General features: G+C 44.7%; 1 protein-coding gene across 2 annotated transcripts; it reads right to left on the bottom strand.

Moving 5' to 3' along the window:
* Positions 1-1,531: 1,531 nt before the first annotated feature.
* LOC148394309 (ATP-binding cassette sub-family C member 4-like) lies at positions 1,532-27,202 on the bottom strand. 2 transcript variants are annotated; one of them, XM_088383506.1, is made up of 31 exons: positions 26,854-27,202; positions 26,393-26,503; positions 25,682-25,802; positions 25,385-25,609; positions 25,220-25,309; positions 24,877-25,040; positions 24,680-24,805; positions 24,360-24,609; positions 24,178-24,285; positions 24,021-24,110; positions 23,732-23,938; positions 23,568-23,662; positions 23,422-23,508; positions 23,257-23,353; positions 22,893-23,084; positions 22,337-22,468; positions 22,229-22,266; positions 21,920-22,014; positions 21,391-21,537; positions 16,127-16,206; positions 10,829-10,979; positions 10,148-10,267; positions 9,966-10,076; positions 9,796-9,896; positions 9,501-9,692; positions 8,149-8,304; positions 5,859-5,948; positions 5,236-5,408; positions 4,857-4,962; positions 4,059-4,193; positions 1,532-2,346 (listed from the first exon to the last, which is right to left on the bottom strand). In XM_088383506.1, the coding sequence occupies exons 1-31, from the start codon at positions 26,925-26,927 to the stop codon at positions 2,281-2,283; spliced, it is 3,930 nt and encodes a 1,309-aa protein (XP_088239632.1). In that variant the 5' UTR covers positions 26,928-27,202; the 3' UTR covers positions 1,532-2,280. The 2 variants fall into 2 exon arrangements, with proteins under 2 accessions (XP_088239632.1, XP_088239633.1); XM_088383507.1 differs by having other exon boundaries at positions 23,761-23,952; positions 26,854-27,201.
* Positions 27,203-27,499: the final 297 nt, after the last annotated feature.

Consider the following 27,499-nt stretch of genomic DNA (forward strand, 5'->3'; position numbering starts at 1 on the left):
AACTACCATCAATACAAACCTATTTTAAATACTGGCATTTTCTAGTTGTTTGTTTAGCTTTGCCACACACACACACGCACGTTCGCAAACACGCAGAGTCAAATCAGGCCTTGGGAACTTGTCACATATCCACTTTGTAGTCGCTTTTAGAAAGACACAGTATGGCAAAGTCTCTAGGGGGCGCGACGCTTCCCCGTCTAACAACCCCCCGTGTCACCAACCAGGAACAAAGCCGCCATAGTCGATTCTCCTAATTTCAGCGCAGCCTGTCGAAATCTCGCTCACTCACTCACTCGCTCGCTCTCGCTTTCCGTCTCCCCTCGACAAGTTCTTGACGTTCCCTAAAACTTGCCGCCATTCAGACGCTTGTGCAATTTGTTCCCATTTGTCAAACGGAAGAAGAAAAGCTATCACAAAAGAAAGTGCTGGCAAAGCGGAAAGTTAACGCCCGGGACAAACCCTTAAACAATCGGCAAGCGTGTTTGCGTTATCGTCCATTTATCGAGTGTACGTCAGTAAATAGAGTTTAAGTGACAATATTTGTCATTTTTATTCAGTCATTGTGCTGAGTGTATTCATTAAAAGCACGTGTGTTTGCACACCTATTCAGCCTTATAAATGACACCATTATTCCCAGGTATCCTTCCGCTTCATAATACTTATTGTGCAAACTTGTGTGTAGCGGCTATCAGGCGGAGAGCAGAAGGAATAATATGCTGACTGTGATGTAGATAGTGCCATTAGAAGCCCCCTCCCCATTGTGGAGCCCCCCGCCTCCTTGTCAATGCTGCGTCAGGTGCTCCAGCTGCCACGAGGTCCCCCTGGCCGCCATCCTGACACGGTGACACAAAGTAATCACCGATCACGCTGTTTAATCACTGAAACAAGCACTCCGGACCCCCCCGCCCCTCTCCACCCTCCCCTTCTGTCAATATCCCACTGTCTCATTATCTGTTTGGATTGCACATCCTCACTGTCAGATAAACAGAGTGGAAAATTAAGATTAAAAATATGGTAATTTCATTCGAGGCAGCAGGCAGCCACTTCTCACTAGCCCATTATGCTATTGATTAACACTCCCCCCCTCCCAGTCCCTCCACCCCAATTCCATTTCTCTTTTTCAATGTAAACTTTAATCTATTTGCAAGGCAACAATTCAACTCCCGGGGGGCTCTTTGAGAGTAAGTAACCATTTAATATGACGCTGGCTCAACACTGACTGGCTTTAATGAATTGTCTAAATCTCCCTTGTGTGTGGAAGTGTGTGTGCGCGTATGTGTGTGTCTTGTACTTCACCAGCCAAATGCGTGGCTTTTTTTCTAAATGTGGCTCATCCATTCTCAGCTCTTCCTGCCATCCCCAGTTATGTGCAGCTCGCTTGCTAATTGAGCCGCTAATGACAAAATCACATTGTAATCGGGCCGTTGTTATGATTGTGCCACTGACATGTTAGATTAAGCAAAGCGCACTCAAACATTGTTGGAGTCACTCAATGAATGCGAGGCAGAAAAGACCAAAAAAAAAAAAGAAGTCAAGGAAGGACATTTTTATTGCATGTCCATTATATTTCATATCAAACATTTATAAGAATAAGAATAATATTTAATAAATAAATAATCCCAAGACAAAAGTTGGATTTTTTTGTAATGTTTATGTCTCATTATCACTGGCATAAAGGTAATAGCATTTCAGAAAAAACATTGTACAGATAGTCAGGTAGTGGTAATATGACGGTCTGGGGCTGCTTTGCTAAATCAAGACCTGGACAACATGCTCTGCATGTAAGACAAAATCTCCACAGAGACGTAAAAAGTGGTTGTACAAACTCTTGATTTGAGTTGTTGCAGCACATTTCAAGCATCCTGTTGTTTCCTGACCTGAGGTTGACATCCAGTATAGTGGTCATGTTCAAAGTGCAGGAAGATTGAAAATTAAATAAAAAGTGCTCACACAAGAAGTCAAAGGCACAATCATTCGCTAACTCTGCTTTTCCAAATAATTCCAAGCTCACCTGAGTGTAGCCCTAACAGGGAGAATAAAAGCTGTCAATGGAATTAATCAATTCAATATGTGCACTCTTTCAATCTCCGGCGCAGGATTGAATTCCCGTCGAGAAGCCCGCCGTGCAACGTAGAGTAACATAGCGAGGTGTTATCGGTAAACAGTCACACTATCAATAAAGGCACAGACACACACCAAAGTAGACGTTCCAGCCAAATAAAAAAAATACTTCCGCTAGGGCTCGGTCGCCGACGACGGTCAAAGCCGCTCTCCAAAGTGTCAGAGCGACGTCTCAAAGACGACGTCCTGGAGGTGGCGCGCCTCTCGCTTTTTGTTCTCGTACACCTGCAAGCATACGAGGGAAAGCGGCGTCACGGAATACGAACGCGCAATCGCCACGCCGATCTGGCGGCGCCCGTGTTTATGACAGCTGCAGTCGGCACTGGCTTGAAGGGATTTGTCAGCCGCTCAAGCATGCCAGAGTGGCTTATTTAACGGAGGAAACGTCCAATTCCGCTGATAGTATGGACGGATTTATCTGGGAAACCTTGAATTCTTCATATAAACAGTCAGGAGCTGCACAACTGCAATGAAGACGACATTACCTTACTTTGAATATGATTTTATATTTACAGACTGCTGGAAACAAGAAAAAAAATGGAACTAATTAATTGACATTACATTGATTTTATATGAGAAAAACATAAAATATAACTTTGGATACCTGCCATATTCGTAGAGTAGGTTGCGTCAGAATCATGGAGGGAAAAAAAAAAAAGCATCCAGCTCTGAATTTAATCTGACGCTTCCATTTGTGTGTGCTTTTCTATTAAATTCTATTGAGAAAAGAATGGCATTCATCAGCGGAGGAAAGTTTGACGGAAAAAAAAAAGAAGCTGCAAACAGGAAGTCCGCAACGCGTGATATCCAGAGAGGCAGCGAGAGAGCCTCTTTCAAAGCGCACAAAGCCGAAAGAGCTTGATATCAGATTATTGAACGTGTAGAAACTTGAGTGACAACTATAGAAACTTGTCACACAACATTTCAGTATTTAATGTAAAAGTGGTGCTAGACAGTAATCTGATGAAAGGGGAAGCGTCGCACAATGCGGGAAAGGAAAAGGAAAAGGGTTCGGACAATACGTCGCCGCCGCCGGTGGAGCAGTGTGCAGGCACGCTAACAGCGCAGCAAATAATAGCGCAGTGTGCTGACTCTTTCAAATCACTATTTTACTCATTTCACTCCTCTGGCTGACGAGATGGACGGGAGCTGATAAAGTTGTGAGAAAATGAAATGATGCCCACTTTTTCTCATTGCACAAAGGCCCGTTTGAAGTTGCAATGCAATGCTATCTGCGGCCCCAGACAGATGCGGCGAGAATGGCGCCCAACAATAACGAGCCCGCCGCTCTTATCGCCCGTCGCTGTCCGAGGGGGAAATACATCACAAATGAATTTCACAGGGAAAAATATGGACGTTCTCTATGACAGTAATCCCCATAGAAAGTTTATCCCCAATCACCGTGAAGTTGAACTCAATATTTCTTCAAGAATCATCTCTAAAATGATCTCAAAATTATGTGGAGGGGGATTATATGGACACATTTTGTGATCATATCTGAGGATGATAAATCTACAAAGGGATCGTTTCTCTTGAAATTAATGTTCTGCTGGCTGTAGTACTTTTGCTGAAAAGCGTTCTTACATTGTCAGGGCTCATTTTTTGCTTCACTCGATCAATGTCAAAATGGAGTGTCGGGCGAACGCTTCATCATCATTTGTGATGCAACACCAAAACACTCGCTTCAAAAGTTAGCATTTGGGTGATTCATGCTCGGTCATATATTTTGAAAAGGAGAATATTTTGAAACATTTTCTGTTTATATCCTATCATGATGGTCCGGCTATCATATCGATAAGATTATTAAACTGGTTGACGAGGAAACAGATCATGGGCGATGTAGGGCATACAAAACCTGAAATATATTCTCGCTAATATGGGGAAATATTATGCCAAAGTCGAATTGTAATACAACGGAGGGGCAATATTTTGATTACCTGTTTGGCCATGTGCAGCAGTGAGGCAGCCTCAGCTTGTCCTGTCTGCTGGACCATTTGATAGAAAAGCCCTTGGTGGTTCTGGAGCAGCACGTAAGGTTCATCATATTGGTGAATTTTGCTGGCATCCAGGACCTGCAATCACGCAGGCAACGGTTACTGTTTTGCTCGTGCCAGGCCAGCACCCGCGTGTTTTACTTTTAACTGCCCAAGCTGTTCAATATTTGTCCATTTTATGGTGGCCGGACAAGCGTTTGGTCCTGCAGAGTCCTCCGCAGACTCTTGACAAACACGACCACAAATGGCACTAATTGGCACCTCTGCAGGCAGTTGTAGGAAAAGAGCCAAAGAGAAAGTGGCACGAGAGTCGGCTCAATGAGAGGAAACAACGCGAGGGAGGAAGGCGGCAGTGCTGTGACAAAATGTGGTGATTGAATTCAGTCTCTGCGGAGGTTTTGAAAGCCCTTCAAAAATAAGAGGTGCTTTATGACCTGAATGCGTCGTCTTCAAAGGGCGAGTACTTTGTTTTAATTGTATAGTTCTGGTAAAATTCTACTTGTTTCGCTTAAAAAAAACTTTTATGAAAGCCACAGTTCGACCTTGCAGGAAATTGTGATATTGATGTTGGATTGTGGTGAATTTGATAGACTCCACTATAGTATGCGTAAAAATGAAATACGTCCATTTGACTAATGTCAAAGTGCAGGAAAATGTTTTATTCTAAATAAAAGCAGAGGTAAATCTGAATATGTCATGAGAACCTTGAGGACAATGGAAAGTTACCGCCTTGCAACCTACCAGTATTCTGTCACAGTCAATGATGGTGTTGAGCCTGTGAGCGATGGTGAGCACGGTACACTCTTGAAACTTGCCCCGGATTGTCTGCTGGATCAGGCTGTCGGTTCTAAAGTAGCACAGAACACAACACCTGAGAACAAAACACTCTTCCAAAAGCGCCCCGAGCGGGGATTTTACGCGGTGCACTACAATGCAGAGAGGTATGCGTGGCAGGAGACGTGACAAAGCAAAAGGGTTATCGGAGCTCTCTTTGCAAAGTGTTGTCAGGATGTTTAGTGAGGGGGTAGAAAATGTAAACACAAAATAGCATTAGCATTGTCTGTCTGACATCGGTGTTGATGAGCCCTGTTGGAGTGCGACTTCTAAACTCTATGGTGACCTCGGGTCCACATTGGCCGTGGCCTCGTCGATGACAAGGATGCGGTTTTTGCGCAGGATGGCTCTGGCCAAACACAGCAGCTGCCTCTGGCCCATGCTGAAGTTCGAGCCCGACTCAGTCAGCAGCGTCTCCATCTTATTGGGCAGTTCCTCCACCGCCGCCTTCATCTGCACCTGCAGAGAGGCAGAGCACGGCCCCCGGCCCTTCATTACTCCCTTCTAAAGGCTTCCCGCTGAGATGCCTTTAAAGAGCCATCCAAACACACCCATTAACCGCCTGGCACAAAGCAAGGCCAGGTCCGCCGATGACCTTGGCCAGTGCTCTCTTGTGGCCAGCCTGGAGCTTTAATCCAGGCCACCAAACCCATTCAGAGGCAGGACCAGGAGCCGAAGCCCTTCGCTGTGGGGGGAGCCTTCATCCTGATTGGCCTGACTGCCCAAACACATCTTTGAATGCTTCCCAGTTACAAGCCGCACATTGAGCAGGGCCCCATGGCCCTAATGGGATTTCCCCCCCATGACTTGTGGCGAGCAGGGAGGCTGAATGGCGGCATTGTACGGGGGGACAGAGGGATCCCCCCCTGGGCCGGCAAGGGGGAATCATTCAGAGATGGGCTGGAGTACCTCTCGGAGTGCATTCCACAGGTCCTCATCTGTGTGCTGGCTCAAAGGGTCCAGATTCTTCCTCATGGTGCCCGTGAAGAGAACCGGGTCCTGTGGATAGACGGATATAGAAAGAGAAGGCCGTGGCCAGTAAAGATAATGACCAGGGCTCGGATGCGTGAAAGGGTTAAGACGGGCCTTTATGGAGCGCATCTAGGAAATGTGTGTGTGTGTGTGTTTGGGGTGGGGGGGTCACAAAAGGCTCGATACACTCAGGAGTCTCATTCAATGCTTGGGCCGCTTCGCTATGTTGATCTTTTACTTGAAGGAAAAATATGGCAGAGAAGTGAATATTATACATTTTGTACAGTTGCCAAATTGGTATAGATTAGTAAAATAAAAGTCATGTGCGTGTGTGAAATGACTGTTGCGACAGGTGGGACTCCATCCAAGCCACACACACACACCTCACACCTGTAGCACGGATGTGACATGTATAGCCTTCTATATATTTCTTGGTAAAAGGTAAGGAAAGAACTGAAACGCATGCTAGGTTTGCTAACTTGACACAGAGTTCTTCCTCCTTTGATTGTGAGTCCGCTTACTTCATTTAACTGATGTGCACTACTTCAAGTGATTGTCGTGTTTGTGTGATTTTAAAGGTTTGACTGTATGTGAGTTAAAAGGCGAAACTTCTGTGTATCTGTCAAGCACGGTGATATAAAATCAGGCATCCTTGGTCTTTTTATAACTCCTCTCAACATTTTTCTACGTGAGGAGACAAGACCACACCATCTTCCTACAAAAAAAAAGCACTTTTTAGTTTACCTGTGCTTTAGATGCTCCACTGCTTTATTTCCAGCACTCTTTTTTTTTTCCCCATCCCCACCCTTGACAGCCAAAATAGAAGCGTGCCATTAAGTCAGCTGAAGTCCCAATTCAAACTAGTTTTGTGACATGCTTTAATTGAGGATTTGCCGTTCTGTCGGATGAAAAAACGCTTTCAAGCACAACTTTCCATTCTGCGATTATGTGCTTCACTAATTCCTCTGTTTGCTGCCCACCTATATATATATATATATATATATATATATATATATATATATATATATATATATATATATATACACAATTTTTATTTTAAAGTCATTTCTGGGTAATTCAATAGAATCTGCAATGGCTCCTTTTTAATGCCATATGCTAATAGAAGCTTATCATAATCACATCTGCGGCTGGCAAATAATGAAACTCCTCACCGCAGCATGTATCTCATGCATATCGCACTCGACATTCTAGAAGGGAAAATGAGGAAACCTAAAATTACGTCCCAATCTTTTCCACGCGACAGGTTGACTGCATATCATGTCATCTTTGACATATAGCGAGTAAAAGGGTTTTCAGATGAATGTGTGCGGTTTGTAAAACTCAGTGCTCTGCAGAGAGACATCTCATAAAAGCGTGTCGTTACACTTGGGATTTTCCCCGCAGGAGCGAGTCAACACAGTCACATCGCATCTATCTCATTAGTTGGGACCAGGAGGGAAAAGTTTCTCCAAAGTGGCGGCGATGCCAGAAAACGATCAAAACCACATCGATTCGTTAATGAACGTGTTTTGGGCTTTTTGGCTGCGACGGCGAGCTAAGTGACGGCATACAAGGGGGGCTCTGACTGCGAGGATGGGGAGACTTCGGTCTAAGCAGCTTTCCCATGTTTGGGGGGGTAGAGGACTAATCCCCTGTCAGGGATGCGGAGCTGCTCTCTTCGCGGTGCGGGCCGTGGGAGTCTCCTCCCCTGCCTCCGCTCGGCTGACACTCACCCGCGGGCTGGCATTTTCCTAATGCCGTATCGCTTTCAACAAGCGGAAATAAAGTTGAACTGTCTTAAGGCGTCCGTTTGTCTCACTTGGAGAAATCCTCTGAGTGACGACTCTTACTTGTGTTCGATTTTAAGCAAGGTGTATAAAGCCGCCAAAAGCATGAGGGTTTATGTAAGCAGTGACACAGAATGGTTAGAAACTAACAAGCTCACAATATGGCTTCATTTCACTCTAAATGTCATTTAAAGCACCGTAAAGAATGAGAGAAAGTTTAAGGGGATCATGTCATAAAATGAGAAGGAGGAAGAAAGTCATTGTTTTCTTTTTGGTGTTGTTCAATTAGCACTAGCTTCGGAAAAAAATGCTGTATGCATCAGGATGCATGCAAAAATTTTAGAATTGTAAGTCATCCAACTACGGTGCAAGCAGTTGTATCTCGACTTATCTGTTGGTTTATGTTAATGAAAAGTAGTAAGTGGTGATAACAAGCTGACCTGTGGGATGATGGATATCTTCTGGCGGAGGGTGTGCAGACCGATGTCGGACGTGCGAAAGCCATCGATCGTGATCTTGCCCTCGGGTTCTGCCAGCCGGAACAAGGCCGAGATCAGAGAGCTCTTACCGGCGCCGGTGCGGCCCACAATGCCCACCTATCGAGGACGGATAGAAAACTGCATTTGCACAATCAGATAAAAATATTTTGTAAAGCCCAGCGTTACATACTATTTATATATATTACAACAATTTTTATTTTAAATGCAAATCTCATCTTTCATTTTTCTGTTCACATAAAAACTGCTTACACAGAACCGAATAGTTTCAAAATCCGAAGAATCGTGTTTGACTGCGTTAGACTTTGCGTGTGATTGATGTTTGGTCCGCTCCATGAAAACTTCTCTTAAGTGAAACGGATCTGCGTGACAAAGAAGTTTGCAGACCACTGTATTGTGAAACATGGAGGGTGGGGTTTGCACAGACTTGGAAATCCCCTTGTGTTTTTGTTGCGGTGGAGCTGTGTGTTTTCACACAATTCTCCAGAGGATGCGGGATATCAATGGCGCATGATGGCATTTTTTTTTTTTTTTATCACCTTCCATTGGCAGTGTGGATAGCCACTGACCAAGTAATCCAGCTTGTTATGAAAATTTGTCATATTTGCGTTAAGGCGACTTGGAAAATCAGCTTATGTACAGTATGTGACCTTGGTGAGGAATGTTGTGGTTTTATGGGTGACATGCAGCAGAGTTGCCCCCCCACCACTGCTCCCTCCTTCCCTTCCCTCCCTATGTCAGAGCCAGAACCTCCACACTTATCAACCTATTCATTGTGAAATCAGCCGCCCTGCCCAAGCATAGCCATGCAAAAACACACCCCCTTGCATTAAACACAATCCCAATCATCCTCAACCATCTCTCTCCATATGCCTTCCTTCTTCCTCTCTCTCATAGTGAATAAACACTTGTCACCGGCAGGTAGCTCAAAATGCAAATGTGGATCCACTTCAACAGTCTTAATTACAAGATATGTATTCCATGAATCACAAATGGTATAGTCCTGGAGAATCAGCAGCACAATATGCTGTCCTTTAATAATTGATTGGGAAAGAATGCCACGTAACAATGAAGCACATCCCACCTTCTACGCCGGCTGCATATCAACCCGCGTCACGGGCCGTGCACACCGCTGAGGAAGATCTCGTCTTTGGAAACAAGGACTATGATTATTTAGAAGGAGCTTAACACAGAAAAGCCATTTGTGGCATTTGTGGACTCGACCATTACGATGATCACTGATCTGAAGTCTCGTGGAATTTGATGACATCATGCATGACTATGTGGGCGTGTACCTTTTCTTTGGATTTGAAGACCACAGTCAAGTCCTTGAGCACTAAAGGCTCACTGGCACTGTAGGAGAAGTTGACTGAGTCAAATGTGATGGAGCCTCTCTTCGGCCAATCAGGCGGCAGCTTTGTGTCCGTCTCCCAAGGTGCTTCGCTCTTCAGCTCGGCGTACTCTACCACCCTCTCCACCGATGTCATCTATGAAAACCACTCCATTAAAATTAATTCTTGTCCACGCAATCATGATCTGCCTTTAGACTTTTGAAGACTTGTTTGAAAGTTGTGCTTGAAGTCATCTCACCATATTCTCGATCTCCGCGCTTTGTCTGACGCCCCACTGGAACATGCCAATCAGTGTCACAGCGTATGACAGAGCCAGACCAACTTTACCGGGGTCCATGTCTGAAACGAATACACACGTGGTCAGATGTCGAGAAGGCGTCATATGGCTACGGGAAGTCTATTCGATACCGTCATTGAAATAAAGGCAGCCGAATGTCGTAACGCTGATGAAAATAGAGCAAATCCCATCGAGGCGCACGGCAAGCCAGCGAGAGGTAGTCAGGAACAAGAACCAGGCCTCTGTGAGCAAACATGGAGATTTTGTTAAAAATCAGTAAACGTTGCATAGTTGACCTAATACGTTTTATGACCTGAGTGGAGATCTTGACAGTCATCAAACATCTCCTGAAACCACCACTGAACTTTAAACGCTCGGATGGTGCTCAGACCTTGCAGGGAAGTCGAGAGGTGGGAGAAAACGGGACTCTTTGCTGCGGGAAATGGACAGAGACGCACATTTAGCATTTCAACGTACACATTTATAAAAATGCTCGTTCTGCACTTTCATGTATAATAATGGACAGTGTTTTAATGGAGCTCAGTCAAGCAAAGACTTTAAATGTTAGCCTGTGATAGTCTCGGCGTCTATATGAAAGCGTTTTATGGAAATGTTGCAATTCAGCTGTCTTTTGTTTGCATTTGTCAGGCTCACAAAGCCGAAATGTTTCCGCTTAAAAGCTTAATTCTTGAAGATGACACAAGCTATTGGAGCAGTGCGTATTGGAGCCTTTTGCGACGCGGCATCCGAATAGATGAACTCAAGCCCGGTCATGCCCACTTGGCATTTTCCCTATTGTATGTGATGTCATGAACTCCCGTCTCTTGAGGAAATTGCGTGTGGCCGAGTCAGAGGCCAGCGACACCTTTAGCCTTTATGCTAATGACCGTGGAGCTCCTCAATAGTCTATTAGCATTCCTGTGGTTCGGCTTTGTCTACCACTGCCAATAGACATGGCGACGTCCCCCCCCCCCCCCCTCCAAAAAAAATTTACTGGTCGCCTCCAAGCGCTTGATGTCCCTGGAGGTCTGAAGGTAGTAGTGTCGCAAACACAGGAAGATGACGAAAAGAGGAACAAACAAGTAGAGTATCCAAGGCATGACGATGGCGGACACTATGACCACACCAAGCACTTGCAGGAACACCTGAGGAGACAAAAAAAAAACTACTTTGACTGTCTGTCTGCACGCCACCGTCGTATAATAAGTAGCAGCAGGTTAGCCGACTCACTGCACGCGTGGAAGGAAAACCACGGCAGTGCTCATTCTCACTTAGAAGCAGGTGAGAATTTAACACTTATCCACAGCTCATTTCCGAGCAGCCCCCTACGGTGGAGCCTTCAACACCTTAAGTGGAGGTGGCAGGCATGAGGCCAGACCATGCTGACTGTCCGCTGGCCACCAAAAACCACACTCTGTCCGACCATGACAACACACTGACTCGCCAGCTGTGGCTTTAGATCTGACAACAGTCATTTAACGAAGGGTCAAAACATTTTCTTCCCCATTAACCCCCTGAATTTAAGTCACAGTACATCCCTGCTTTTAAAAATCCATTTTAAAAATCAACATAAAAAATGATCCTAAATATGTACATTTCTACTATACATATATACCATGATCACATTCAGATATTTTATTTTATTTCTTTTTTGTATGTGATGAAAAGCCTCTCCGGTTCATTCCGAGAGGGTATTACTAGTGGAAGCACCGGCGTGGTGGAGCCCACACAATCACGCGGGGAGTGGAAACTACGAAGCACATCCGATCCCGAGAATTTCACACTACATAAGTTTCAATCTGAGCCTTGATGGAAGGCCAGCAGACTGCGGCGAGAGATGGCGCACGGGCCATTACTGCGCGCTATCAGGCCTCCTTCCTTGAGGGCAACACACATGAAGTGAACAAATATCTCCCCGTACTCGTCTTTACATCATGCTAACTGGCTTAGTTCATTTCAATTCTAATTGGGCCCATTTCAGTCGGGCTCGCCAGGGCCCGAGCCGAGGCGCCTTATCTGACGGCAGGGGTCATCAAAGGGGACGCATGAGGAAAAGGAAGCCTCAGATAGCACCCCCCCTCCGGGCCTTTCTGTCGCCATGTCCACCCGTTTGATGTCATCCATTTTGCCCGGTCTGCCGCTTATCGTGTCAGGATCGGGAACACGGCGGCTCCCGCCCACCACTACACACAGATGACTCCGATAAGTCATCCTCACCCTCTCGGCCCACGAGCATATCTCGCCGGCGAAGCCACACAGGAACGGAAAACTCCCAAAGCCACATCCCGTCGCACATAAAAGTGGATGGATGGAAGAAAGGTTTCGTGTACAAATAAAGAATTAGCGTTAATTGCTCTATAGCGAGGAAAAGAAAGCCACCGCACGCATGTGATTGATTCATTCAAGCACAAGCGCTGTGCGCAAAGTCCATTCGGATCCCCGCGGACCCTAATTGCTTTATTTGCTTTGACGATAGCATCTCCCCTTTGATGTCACAATAAATGGGCAAAATTGAAGTTAATCGTCATATTTGTTTGGGGCAGCGATAGCGCGATGCAAAGTAAACACTGGGCTTTTAATGAAACATCCCTCCGGATATGAGGAGTCGGCTCGCTCGCCGGCCGCAACCTCCTTCTGGCTCCTTTTTATTTACTGACAGCGCGCCGCGCTCGCCACTGGGAAAAAAGTGCAAACAAAACAGGAAATGAGGGGAAAGCACGGCAAAGAAAACTCCTCAAAAGAAGTCCTCTGTCATTGCCGGATTTTTTTTTCTTCCTCTCCACACTTTCTGTGACAGGGCGGCACAATAAGCTGCAAGGGTCAGTGGTACTGAAACAAAACAGGGCTGTTTTTCTAGGGCTGCGGAACAATGGCGGTGACCCGATCCATTCTGCTGTGTCTTTGGGCTTTATTTTAGCATTAAATGCCCAGATGCGGATGCCTTTCTTTGACTGTGGACACCTCCTTCACATTTGCTCCTTGTGGGCCATATTCACTTCATAAAGCTGCAGTCGATGCGTTTTGTTGCGTGATGGGTTGAGGCTGACACATACTGCGGTGGTCTCGGTCGCCGTCTACATTGGTGGCTCAAGTAGTCCTCGGATTAGGGCCTTTGTGTGCTATGAAAAGGTAAAAGAAGTCACTTATTTGGGCTCAGTCAAGCTGCTGATTTCCAAGGCCATCGTGGAAATAAGAGAAAGGCTTTGAAATAGGCTCCAACTATAAATCATTTGTGCCCACCATTCAGTCATCCCCGCCCTTTTCTCCTCCTCGGCGACACAAAACACATTTCTAACGACACGGGAAAGCTGTGATTGGTGAATCGCGGAAAGCCCGGGATTCATCATTCTGACACATGGGGAGGTTTTGGGGGCGAGGCGGAGACGGCGTAAAAGGAAGTTCCCATGCTTGAAGGACCCCTCCTGGACTGGGGTACTGTGAGTCACGCCAGCTGAGAACCGTAGGACCACAGCATCCTGGATGATGCTCTGCATCATGTGACCTTGTGTCACTGATCATACAGTCACCTTGATTTTTTTTTTTTTGCTCCATTTTTTCCATTATTTATCAGATGTCACTTTGTACTTTCAGTTAGGGCAATTTAGGTGAGGCGTTATTTACTACGACCTACTTTCTTAAATTTTCCAAGTCTTCATCCGACCTCTCCTACATCACAGCTTTCTCCAACTTACATTTGTTGTTTTTTTATGATCGTATGGAGATGTATAAGGCTGTCGACATTTCCAAACAGAAGCATCTGCTATTCTTTCCCAAAGTAACCTTAGCAGTGCCCGAAGCTTTGCAGCGCATTCTTGACTTGTTCTGTCACTGGGGCGGTGAAGAACCAGAGAAGAGCCGGTGAAATCCCATCCCACTACACTGACGGTTACGTCAGCACTTCTCATATCCCACAAAGCCGATGAAGAAGCCTGACACACAATGTGCCGTCATATGGGCGCACACACATGAACAAAAAGAAACAAGATCCACCCGCCAGTGTTTTTTAAACAATAGCCATCTTCTGTCTGTGTTTTGCGAGTGTCCTCTGTGCTCTGTCGGTGTCTATAGCACGACGAACAAACCCCGGCGATCTTCTCTCTAATGACTACTGCGGGCGTTGCTGTTGTGATGCTTGAATTAGGAGGCAATTTGTATGCTTTTATTTGCCTTCAATGAAAAATTGCAGTCACGGGAGAATGAATTTGCAGGAATGACATTCCAAGACTATTCCTTAATTAATTATTCAATTAACAAACGGGTTCAGAAGTATATATACTTATGTTCATAGCAAGTGTGACGTGGTCAAGAGCTCTCAGAGGAAGTTCTGAACTGACAGACCCCCCCTTCCCACAACCCCCCCCCCCTTTTTGTCCTGCTCTGCCCCCTCTGTGAAAACAAAGCCAACTCAGGATTTAAAGGTCAAGTCCGCACAAAAGCTAATAGTCCACAAAGCCTGAGGTGTTTTTAATTGACATTTCTCTCTTTGTCGCCTGGCTGTGAAGAGGAGAGCGAAGAAGACTCTCCCTTTCAGTATACTAAATTACTGCAAAATAAGACCTGTTTGGGAAAAAAAAACAAAATGGCCGGTAGGGTGTAACCAGGTTTAGGGAATCCCCTTGTTAGGTGGGCATGAGGGTGGTGCTTTTAAAGTGCTTACTTCAGCATAAAAGGGAGGAGGCTCCGGTGCAAATCCCCTCACAGAAAACGGGCTCTCCCTATAGAGGGAGATAAACCAGTTAGGGCTTTGTTTATGAAGTTTCACTTTATTCCTGCCTGACAACCATTTAGACAAAGACTATGGGGGAAATGTTCTCCCAGGAATGAGCAACAATAGTCAGGATCAGCAGCTTTTCTGTGCAGCTAATGCTTTGATTTAAAAAAGGGTGAGGGGGTACCCTTCCTTCCTAAAAGCATTAATGATCTGTGGAAACACCTGCAAACAAGAACTGAAAGTTACCCAAACAATATAGCTTTGTCCAAAACGGGGAGTCCCGAACTTAAAAGGCGCTCAAGACTCAAATTTTGGTGCCTCCCCTGGACCAAAAAAACCCCAAACCAGCAGACATGAATTTGATTAAAAAGAAAAATCAAAACTATGTCCCAGTGCAAAGATAAATTGGTGACCCAACAAAAATTCACTTGGGATCTATTTCTAAAATATGGCACATTTACCACAGTTTTTTTTTTCCTTCTTAACAAGACAAATGATAACAACCAGCGTAATTGTCCAGTAGGTCAGGTGCAAAGCGAACATGCATTTTCACTTGCGGCCTTGTAAACTTTTCACTGCTTTCAGCATCGCCGGCGGGCTCTTCTCTCAACTTATTATTTTACTTTTGCCATTCTTCACCTTATCAAAATGAAGTGGACAAAAAAAAAAGCTTTTGTGCGTGCCATCTTTTGTGCTTTGAGCATTTTAAGATGGCTTTTGTCTAGCGGGAGATGGGTATCTGCCACAAACATCACTCAGGCATTGTGGAGTGGGGGGGATTCGTTTTCAGCGCGCCTTTGTTCCATTCTTTGGCCCTAACCAAGGAGCCACGCCTGCTCCTCTACCTCCAATTGTGCTGCGAACATTCCCTTCTTTGTGGAGCGAGGCGCATGAGCTGGCGCATCTCCGCGGGCTTTCGTGGGAGATGGTGGGGGTAACTTAACCTGCTCTTGCATCGGGGTGGCCCTTGGCTAGCGAGACCTAAGACGAGCGCTGCATAAAGCCAATGAGGACAATTGGAACGGATGAATCATTTCAAATTGAAAATTGAGTCAAAATAAACAGAGGCGTTCAACCTGTCATTTCCAGCGAGCTAAACCCCAGTGACATAAAAATACGTGTTTTTTTTACTGTGTGAATTTAGCCTCAAGGGTGCCCCGTTGCCCCATGGCCATCTTTGCAGCTCCACCCCTGCAAACACGACCTCACTTCCTCTCAACACCTCATCCCCGTCATCCCCTCCCGACTGTTTCCCTCCATATCTAAGCCATCATCCTTTGTCCATTATTTCCTCTGTGCCACCTTTTTCCTCTCCCAATCACTTGCTTAGGCTGCGTGGACATTCTGCGAAAAGGCCGACTGTGTTGTGTCGCACTACGGGAGCCACGCCCCCCACCCCCCCTCGCACCCCTAGCCCATGAGGCACTTTTATTAAATCTGCGAAGGCGCTGGGCCGCGCTGGCAGGTAATCCCACAGTAATTGTTTCCAGATTAGGGGACGCGCACCACAAAGCAGGTTTAGCCAGGCATGAAATGGCCTCCCCGCGCTGCAGCAAGCAGACCTGGCGAGGTGAGACTCACCTGGGTGAAGTCCACAAACGTGCATGGCAGCATCGAGTCTAGGAAGCCCATGTCTTTGGAAAACCTGTTGAGGATTCTTCCTGTGGAACCACGCCACACAAAAGAACACATAAAAAGAGATGTTGAACATAATTGGAGGCATTTCTATAATTTGCCTCACAGTAAGTCACCCAAATTAAATAACTTGACTTACCAGCAACTTTATTTACGGCACACTTTAAAAAACTATGACGGTATAAACAATATACATTATTCTAGCGGCAGCCATTTTAATTACTGCGTTTTGTTTGTATTGAGCCAACAGAGACGAGTGTATCACATCTGGAAGAAAAAAAATCAGTTTATCGCCTCAAAACAATGACTCATTTGTTTTGAAGAATCTCTCCGATGAATACGTGCAGGAGGCTTTTGTTTGGCAACAAAAGGTGGCTGGTGGTGAGGGCAACGCAAACTGCCTGTCTGCCTTGTTGTTGTGACGTTAATTGAGCTGCCTACAATCTGCTCAGGTGTTCATTATTTCGAATATTTTTTGTTTGTTTGCTTTATATTGCCACAGAGAACATGGTCATATCCTCCAGTGGCTCTCACATACTGTTTACTGCAGGGTCACTGAAAGTGACAATCCCCACGCCACTCTGCTTTAAGACTTTCTTTATCGCACCGTGACTGAAGAAGAAAAAAAAGTGGCGGTGCCACCTATTCCACTGTCACTCAACAATAAAAGTGGAGCAAAATAATAATATCGCTGTATATAGAATGTTCACTCCCGATTTAATTTTCAATACCCGATGTCGGATATCAATATTTTTTGCAGGTGATGAACCAAAGAGTTTATTTAAATTTTTCTTTTCCTTTTCTTTCGTTTCATAGATAATGTATGATGATTGTGGTGCATGAAAAATTCATATCAGGAGTTACTCTGCAAATCCCACCCATGACTAAGCAAGCAAATATATTTTGATGTGACTATATGAATGCAAGCTTTAAGAAGGCGGAGAGAGGGAGGAGGATGCGGGAGCGTGTGGCCCACCGGTGGAGCCGTGGCACCACTGACCTAAAAGTTGCCTCCCAGTCACTGCTATGGAGGTGGGCCCTGTAATCACCTCTCTCCACGGCTGTAAGCGGCTTACGGCTTTATCCAAAATAGCGCTCCCGCCTAAAAACATGCATGCGGACGGGGCCGGGCTCCCGCATAACAGCCATTGCATAAACCCCGCCAAAGCATTATTCCCCGCAACGAGCCAGCAATGCTCCAAATCAGCGCTGATTCAAAGTCAAGTGGCGTAAGCATGTTGTACACTCGGAGGCAGACTAATCGTATTCGCCGTGTGAGTGCCCCTTTAGCATACAGACATCCCGAGGGGAGGGTTCAAATAAGCGAGGTAAAGCTTCGCTTAGCTGCTGCTGCTACTATGCTAGTGAGCAATCTTGCCGGAGCCTGGAAAAAACGGCTTGTCAAAGCGTGTTTGTGCAGGTTCCGATAATTTTTTTATGTAATGTTACCGTCTAAGCCACAGATGACCCAAATTCTCGCAAGCCTCGAACAAACAATGCCGATGAGAAAGGGATATGTTTCTGCCGGTTACATCATGCGACGCTCCAAGCTGCAGACATCAGTCAACTATCAGCTGTTTGACGTGACAAGCGGCTCGGTGAACTGAGAGGGAATGAGCTAGAGATCCGGATGCATTACGCTCGCCGCGCTTATGTGAATGCAAATGCCTGTGAGGTGAGATCAGTGCGGGACAATGGCTTCAATCACTGGGAGCTTGTCAACAATATCAGCTTTTGTGCCAAAATGGCGATCAGTGTTTCAGCGATATGCGCTGGTATCAAACCATGTCTCATGCTTTGAAGACACCGGTGGTGATTTGCGCCACTTTTCTAGGCTCAGGAAATATCAAGCCCTCCCAGCTTAGGTGGAGATAGCAGGTGAGCGGGCCCCCCATCACATTTAAAGAAGTGGAACAGTGGGGTCCGGCTCGAGCGAGGCGTGTGGCAAATCGCTGTTCCCTGTAAACATCGCGATAAGGAAGCAACTCCGCGTGTGGGCACCGGCACACTTAGAGAGGTCTTTTCAAACAGGCAAGTGCAATCATGTCAGAGAGGGGGGAGGGGGGGTGTTGCCAAGGCTGGAGGTGGCACAGCTCACCTGCACTTTCCATGAAGGGCCCAGGGGGCCTGGGGCAGCCTCCCACCGCCGGCACCTTGCTGCCAATACTAATACATTCTAAATCCATTCTCTTCGCTCTCACCGCCAGGCTTGTGCAATCTCCCTGCCTTCCCTTTCATGCAATTAAATAGTGCAAGTGCCGAGCGAGGGGGAGCTCTATCAGCCACGCTGCACACACACGCGCGCGCCGCTCCATCTCCACATTCAATTTACACACTTCGATATCATCATCCTGCTGTCTGCAATACTTCCCCCACTTTGCATCCTGGACCAGGAATTCAGACATTTTGAGAAAGAAGAAGAAAGAAAAAAAAAAACGGTTTCTCTGTAGACACAATTAGAATCTCACATGGAGGAATTACAGAAGATTTAATGTTCAGCACTGAGATGGACCACTGTGTTGGTGTGAAAGGCGAGTACAGTGTATGTGTGTGTGTGATGTGTGTGTTGACTGCAACTCAGCCCCTTAAGTGTGCTGATGAGCCAAGGCTCTGGCCTGCAGTCTCTGAGGGGATTAAGCCACTCAATGACACTAAATTACAGGGATCAACATCAGGCTCAGCACATCCACCACTGTCTGTGCTGCTCCAACTGGATCACCTTTGGATGAATAGTTCTGTTTCAAGTATGCTAAACTCCAAATATTAACTTTCAGTATAGGACGATTAATACAAAACAGGGGCCCTGTTCCTAGCAACCATTTGTATGAGGTTATGAGTAACCTGATTAATTTCAAGTTATCCCATCGATTAACACTGACACAAATTGGTACTGAATGTCTTGAATTTCTGATACGGAAGACATACAAAGCCTTACCATCGGTTCCGAGTCAGTAGTGCTGTAGTGCATTGTTGCTCGGCACATTCAAACAGCGACAAGTAAGACCTTTGTGCAGTGATGCCTGAAAGGGTAACCTTTACCTCCGAGGCCCACACTCCAATGCTCAGCCTGTGCACAGTGGCAGTATCGCTAACTCGCGTCAACTGTTGTCAAATCTCGAACAAGATCTCATACAAAAGCTAGATTGCAAATTTTGCCTTTACAAAAAGATAGACGCCCGTCAAGGTTGAAATCCTAACTAAAGCAATTTGTATTCATTTGTATCTACTGAGGTTAGCATGGTTAGCGGAATTAGGATAATTATTGCAAAAATGCTCCATTATAATCTGCATTTACAGTCAATTTTAAATATATTTATTTCTTGCTTTTACGGCCAATGTGCGGCGCATTTACAGTTCATTTTAAATATATTTATTTCTTGCTTTTACGGCCAATGTGCGGTGCTATGGAAAAGTTCCATCATGACCCACATGGCCTAAAGAAAATAAATTGTATAAAATAAAACGGTTTTGTTCATTTACTTTGTCATCAGCGGATTGCTTTCTGGTTCGTGTTACAGATGGACAGTATTCTACCATTTCTTTTTGTGGCAATCAAAAAACAATTTCTCTATCTGTATTTTCTTTTTGGATATCCACCAAAACTAGATTGGATGATGCCAGGAAAATATGCTTTACCTCCTTTACTAAAAAAAAAAAAATCTGATGTGTTGCTTTTGTGTACTGACTGAAAGACAGGCATCAAAACAATATCTTCTGCGTTCAAGCTTTAGTCGGATTAAATACCACCCAGAATTATAAACTAAATCTATCAACTAATACCGCTCTGAACTGAGGATTCTTGTTGTGTAGGTGTCATTTTGCTAATTCTATGCTTGCATGAGATTATGCAGGTGTTCCTTAAATATGTCCCGGCTGCGGTTGTAAACTGGCGAAGCCACGGCGTCAAAACATCACGCAGGATTTGATCAAGGTTTAAATTCCATTATGCAGACGTATGAATATGACAAATCAATTAATAATAACTATCTTGATCTCTGAAGCATTAGCCTGAAAATCCAGTGCTGCTTTGTTTGCCCTCCTGCAGGCCAAGCTGTAATAATAAACGGACCGGTCACACAATAGTCGCCGATAGCTCCAATCAGATAAGCGTGTGTGCTAAGCCTCTCCAGTGCGCCAATGTAACACACACGATTACATTATTTCAAAGTGTTTGTGAATAGATTAAGTCACACCCAGATAGTCCCGACACGCCGCACGGAAGCAACAGCAAACATATCGGTGACGGATTGAAAGACCAGCAGTGTTTGCTATAGGAACACACACGTCTTTGTAAAAGGCGAGCTTTGACGCTATGCCCGCCTCAAACACCCTTAAATCATATTGAAGCAGTTGACGGTGACTCATTAGAGCGATACGAGCCGCTCTCCTGTTGCACATTCCCACCAGGGCCGATTGGGTTGTAAATGCATTGCCTCTATCAAGAGATTAGACTGAGTAATTGTCTCTTGACAAGTGAACAATGGCCAGGAAAAATTATGTCTCAATTTTTCCTGCGCACTTAACCAGCTGACTTCAGCTTAAATGACAGATTGTTAAAAAAAAGTCGATAATGAGAAGTTACACAGTGATTAGCAAAAAAATTTGAATTTGTTGTTCGCAGTTGACTTGTGCTTGAAAGCGGAGTCAGGTTTGTTTTTTAAAAGCACCTAATTTTTTAATATAAAAGATTGAAAATACTACAAATAATATGTGTACATTAAAAAATGCACATATTTTCTATCAATATCTATGGGCTAAAAACACGCAAAAATAGGTGCCTTTATTTTCCCTGCTGTCACATAATTTTTGAATCTATTTATGAGAAATGTTTTAATGTGTATAAAATATTTTTATATACATATTTATCAAAATACCCTCAAATCAACTTTGTACCTATCGCACTTGATTCGGTGTAATTTCAACCTCAAATTGTAAAGAATTTTTTTTTCAAAATTCAAATGTACGTGTTCACTATTTATAATAAAATACTTTTTAATTGTAGTTTCATTAGTTATATTTGTTGGTAAACATATATTTATTAAAATCAGTTTGTTTTATAAGAATGCCTTCATCTAAGGTAAAAAGTTAAATTGTACAGTGTAAGCATGTTTTAAAGAAGCAAAGCGCAGTCTGCTCTCTAGTGTTGACTTGTCAGAATAACCTCAGTGCTATTTGAAATAACAAGTTGATGAACAAAGTCAGCCCCTTACCAATTGGATTGTTTTGGAAAAAGTGCACCGGCGTCCGCAGGATGGTACCAAACATGCGGTTGTGAAGGGTCTGGGCTGAGTTCACCAGGACATTGAAGAAGACCAAGTTGCGAACGAAGCCGAACACCACAGCCGCACCTGTTAAACCTTTCGTACCAGAGGAAAAAAAAATATATCAAAAAACTCTGATGCCGTCCTCATGCTTTTTTTTCGAGGACAGTCAAGTTTAAAAGGTCTTCTGTGTGCGAAACGAATGTCGTCCACTTAAGTGCCTCTTTTTTTAGTCCCCTGTATTTGTCTGTGAGTTTAAGTACACATTGGGAGTATCAACGTAACCTGAGCGTAGACAACACGTAAGGGGCCGCCATCTCTCAACACAACTGAGGCCCGTGTAGTCACAGTTGGCCTTGAAGGCCTTGGGTTACTGCTAAACAACCGCCAAATCCTTTTTCTGAAAGGATGCTGTATTGTATAGTACAGAGACATACAGTACTTTTTTTTTCAAAGGTGAACAATTAACAAGATTGACCTGCGTAAACACTTAGGTAGAGGTCAAGGTCCAGCGGTACGGCGAAGCTTCCATTGTGGAACTGCGTTACGTTGACATGCTGCTGCTCGGAGGCCCTGCCGGAGAAAAGAAAAAACAAGGATACGTAAAAGAAAAGAAGCGACACAAACAGGACGTTTTTCCACAGTGGTAAAGCAAAAGGTCTCCTTCAAAGGGCTTCACATGAAGTCATGGTTAACATTTCATCCCTAAGTTTTCACCTCAACACAAAAGTAGCCAGTCAAGGGGCTCCTTTTTTTTCTGCAAACAATTGTATGATAAGAATCTTACCAATGAGCAAGCCACCAGTCCTGCAGCACAAACGCCACCTTAAAAACAAATCATTTTTATGGAAACAGCCAATACACAATTCCATTTGGCAAATTATCATGGACTCACGTGTGCGAGAACGTTAAGGAGCATGAGGAGGAAGAGAACCAGGAAGTTCGCGCCCGCTCTGAAATATTTCACATATATTTGCAGGCCGATGGCTCCCTGCGTGCGCCTTTCCTCCTCCGTGGGCTGCGCTGCCTGCACATCCACATGCAATCCATCATTGAACAGCACGACGCAAGGGAAAGGTAAGCCTGTACTGCCCTCTCGAGGAAAAATGGAAACAGCCTAGTTGTATGAATACTGGTCATTTAAGAACGATGCATGAATATTAGCAATCCATTTTCGGCACAATGAAATCAATAAATATATGAGTTTTAGCGAAAATAAAGTTGTAATAATTAGTGAGAATAAATGGAATTTTACAAGGATCAGGTATTAATTAGCAAGAATAAGGTCTTAATGTGAATGTGAAAGGAAGAAAATCCTTGAAATATTTGTAACAATATATTTTACAAGAATCAAGTTGTCTTCCTAGTGGCATCTTATTAGACTGCCCGTCAAAAAACGTCTTTGAACAGCCGATCAAAATAAATGAGATCCGCAACCCAGTTGCACCTACCAGCGTGCATGTCTCGTCCATCAGCGAGTAGCAGGAGGCGGACAAGGAGGACATGGAGGACATGGACTTGTCAGAGAGAGTCAAGGTTGTGCCGGGTCTTTCCTCCTGGCTGTCCTCCTCCTTGAGGAGTGAGGTGAAGTCAACTCCAGAGTTTTGCAACTCTTTGTAGCTCCCCTTGGCCACCATTTGACCCTGATGACATGGAAAAGACCCATGAGACATTTTAGTTCAAATATGAATGATTGTTTGTCTATTGTGCCCTGTGATTGGCTGTCAACCAGTTCTGGGCGTTTCCACAGTCACCCTTTGACCCTAAGAAGGGAAAGAAAATAATTGAAAGGAACTCTGAATATGACTCCCTCACCTCCTTCAAGACTACAATTTCATGGGCGGCCTTCAGATATTGCAACTGATGAGTGACGAGAACACGTGGCTTGTCCCTGAGGAGTCCACAAATGCACCTGGGGTGAAAAATATTCAAATTGTTCAAGGGGAAACAGCTGAATATGACACGGCGCCGCTGTTTTACTCTTCAAAGATGTGCTTGCCGACTTCAGCGTCCACAGCGCTGAGGGGGTCATCCAGGAGGTAGATGTCTGCATCCCGGTACACTGCTCTGAAAAACACAGTCAGCGGTCAAGTCAAAAGAAAATGACTTGTGTCTTTTGTGCACACCTGGCCAAGCTGACTCTCGCCTTCTGTCCTCCACTCAAGTTGGCTCCTCTGTCTCCGACGGATGCCAAGTCGCCACCTGGCAGCAGCTCCATGTCCTGGGCAGGGTCCAAACTCAGTCCTTAAAATAGTCACTCCAAACTGGACTTACTGTAAGCTGCAAGAACCTTCACGGGGGAACCGGAATAATTCTCACTCTCTTGAGGGCGCAGGCTCTCAGCACTTGGTCGTACTTGAAGCGGTTGAGCTCTTTGCCGAAAAGGATGTTGCTTCGGACGGTGCCGGGTAGAATCCAAGGCTGCTGGGAAGTGTAGGTCACGTCTCCTCGGATTTTGACCGCGCCACTTTGCTGACTCATCTCTCCCAGGATGGCGCTGAGGAGAGACGACTGATACAAATTTTCAAATGAGACAGCGCCAAGCCGACTTTACGAGTGCCTATCAATGGCGGCGCAACCTTTCCGGAGCCAACGGGACCGATCACAGCAAGCAGCTGATCAGGTCTCACTGTGAAGGACAGATTCTGTAAAGTTGGAGCTTCTTGCATCTGGCAGGAAAACATGCAGTCACTTAAAATATTTCAGGTTGCTTTGGAAAACCTCATTTGTCCTCACCTTGTCCCAATAGCACACCAAATCCTGAATCTTCATCATACAGTCTTTCTTCTCTTCCGCCGGGAGTCCCAGATGGTGAGGAGCAACTTCATCCAGGTGGAGAAAATTCTAACAGGTATCATGCAACAGCTTTTTGGATTTTTTGGACAGAATCATTTTTTTTTTCTCATCTGCATTCATACTTGAATTCTTTGAATGCTGATGAGGGCCTCCGAGACCTTCTCGATGGCGAAGGGAAAGAAGAGCGTGATGGTGAGTCTGACGGCGCCGTAGAGGGAAACGGCCATGAAGGCAATGCTTGAAGACAGCCGGTTGCCCGTCAGCACGTAGACGCAAACGGTGAGGAAGATGATGAGCTTGCTGGCCATGAAGAACGACGCCATGTTCAAACCACGTAAGTAGCTGCTCTTCATTATTTTGGAGATCTCCATTCTGTGCCATCACAAATTAGTTGTCGGGGGATGCAAGGGGAGTGTATCGGCCGAACAGAACAAAGGCAAACCTTCGGACTTCATCCACAAGCGTGGCGAAGGCTTCCTCCCACCCGTACATCTTTATCACACGGATCCCGGCAATAACCTCGTTCATCGTGCGTATCCTATCATCAGTCAGGATTGCCGTGTCATCCCTAAAACCACACACACTTGTGGCAGTAGCGAGACAACAGTTGGCTTTCTGGTCATTTTGATGAGTTCCAACCTCAGCCTGGAAAACACTCTTCCAAACATAGCCTGCACTGGTATAAGGACGAAAAAGACGGCCATCCCCGCGAGGCATGATGGACCGATCCAATACATCAATAAGATGATCACCAATGCTGCCTCCAGGGGGGCGATCCATAGGAAGTGCAGATAAAGTGTTACCTGGGAGAAAATGACCATCAATTAGAATATACAATACACATTTAACAACATTACTGATTAAAAACCTGAAACTCGAACGTTAGTGACATATTTCAGTGTCTTATTTTGACGATTAAAGTTTACAGCTGATGGAAGCTTAAAAATCACTACCTCAAGTATATTACCAAAGAGACAATTACCTCATCAAATTTGTTGACGTCATTGGAAAGCAGATTGACAATCTGTCCTGTTGTCGTTTGAGTCAGCGCCATGTTGTTAAGACTGAGAGCCTTTGCAGAAAAAAAAAAAAAAAAGGGTTTCATAGAGGGCCTAAAATATGACTCAATAACGCCGCCCTTCCGTACCTTACGGTAGATCATGTGACACATGGCCACACGGATTTTCATGCCCGCTCTTTGGACATGGTAGAAATAGAGATGGTGGAGGATGGCCATGAGGACGGTGGACAGACAGACGCCCGCTGCGTACCCGTAGGCCTTGTGGATGGCAGTTGGGCCCGTGGTATCGGGACTCTCAAAGTACTCGATGAGCTTACCGAGTAACACCGGCTGAATGACTTTAATGACTTCCTGATGGAAAAAAAAAAAAAACAGACACGTTTTTAAACACCCAAAATATATCCTTGCCTTCTTTGACTTCACCTGTATGACGAGGTACACTCCAATACGAGCGTTGGCTTTCCAGTAACACTTGACGATGACTCTGGTGAGTTCAGGCTGTCGTTGAGCTTTTGTCGCTAGCTTAACTTCTTGATCCCAGTACCTTTGAAAAGTAGTACATATCCATATTATTACATCAGCGCTGTGATTGGTGCTTTAGCGACTTAATCATGTTTCCACTGGAGTGTGCATGAGTGAGGGTCCTCAGCTCAAAGAGCTGCTGACAGCACCATGTTGTTCCTTTATCAGAACCCTCTTGACATCCAAGCCTTTTGACCGGACAGCATGACACTAAACGTCATATGCGACTGTGTGAGCAAAGCAAGACTTGGTCCTAAATTGAGCTCTAATAGTCAAAGCGTCTCTGCAAAACAGACGTGGTTGGTGTCGGAGCTTCAGTAATACTTTCTATATATAGGTAGGCCGAATGTCTCAAACACAATATCATATTTCCTGAAAGGGTGAGGGGAGTCGGCGGACGGGGAGTCTGTACTTCATATGCATTATACATGCTGCACATTTGAGTAGTTTATTTACAGTTGAGTATTGGACTGGAGTATGATTTTGAATTGTTGAGCTATTATTTATGTAGCTCCAAGCCTTTATTACAAATTAAATGAACAGACCCTACATTTTGACGTTTTCTTGTTCATAAATGCAGATAATGAATAGAAATACGTTGAGTATTCTCACCACTGTAACTCCTCCCCAAGTCTCTCTGACGCATCCTCAGGAAGAACTTTGTACATGTCATCTTGTTCTAGCCTCCTCTTGTAGCCAGTTTTGAACAAGGGATTCAACCAACTAGGCAAAACAAACATAGTCAATGCCAAAAATCAATAAGCAGCAGTATTAGTAGTATGTGCATGCTTTTTTCCGGGGTTAAATTAAACCAATGTGCATTATAATATCTTAATATCTTTGAATGCAAAATTCAAAAATAAAAGATCCACTTTTCAAAGAGCTTGAAGCAAAAAATAAAAGTTATGACATGCGTATTGCTGCACTTTTGCGCCCTCGGAGTTTTTATTTGTTATTACACATGCGGTCCATTTTCAAACGTCAAATTGAAGTTGGTTTTCATCAATTGCATATTTTAGCATGACTGACAACACAAGCACTTGTGTCAATGTCGGCTGTCGCTGTTTTCTTACCAGAAGAAAAGCTTGGAGAAAAGATTAGCCTTTGAAAACGGATTATCCTTCCCGTCTTGACGCAGAGCTTCCATGTCACTGGGAAAGTAACACGGGTACTTTCTCTGCCACCAGAATAGTTAAAGAAAAACAGGTCGAGTTTACGTCAACATTGCAATTGGTAACATTGAGGAGAATTAAGGACACTTGTTTCGAGTAGAAACGCCGGCCGGCAGTTGAGCGCGTGTGACGTAATCAAGTCCACCGCATGTTGTGGTTGGCCGGCAGAAGTGTCCATCTATCACTTACTACTGTTTCCTATTAATTAGATATACAAACTAAAAAATAAAGAGGATAAATTCTGTGTATACAAACAATAGGTTAAGTAAGTTTCTTAATTGGGACGTTAATACTTAAAATGTGTCAAGCAGAACACAAAAGAAACGAGAGATAAAGTTTTGCGCCGTCTAGTGGTATGTTTGATAATATCCTTTCAATTGGGAGCGCATTTACAATTTTAGAAGTAGGTTCAGTGGTCCAGCAATTAAAGGGCCGACATGTTAACATGAGCAAATAAATAAAAATAGAGTGTGATTTATGAAAAAAATCTTGATACTTCAGGTGTTTTGACAGAAGCATGCAACAGCACCCTAAGATAGAAATCATG

The sequence above is a fragment of the Syngnathus floridae genome, chromosome 8, assembly GCF_059516105.1.
Source record: "Syngnathus floridae isolate MCC-2025c chromosome 8, RoL_Sflo_1.0, whole genome shotgun sequence".
Taxonomy (NCBI): Eukaryota; Metazoa; Chordata; class Actinopteri; order Syngnathiformes; family Syngnathidae; genus Syngnathus; species Syngnathus floridae.

Excerpts from the sequence above, each read along its gene's own strand:
- LOC148394309 (XM_088383506.1), bottom strand. The coding sequence starts at position 26,927 with ATGGAAGCTCTGCGTCAAGACGGGAAGGATAATCCGTTTTCAAAGGCT. Across the intron at positions 22,469-22,892 it reads TGGACGAGACATGCACGCTG|GCAGCGCAGCCCACGGAGGA; the intron begins GTAGGTGCAACT and ends GTGGATGTGCAG. Across the intron at positions 8,305-9,500 it reads TCTTCAAATCCAAAGAAAAG|GTGGGCATTGTGGGCCGCAC; the intron begins GTACACGCCCAC and ends CGTCCTCGATAG.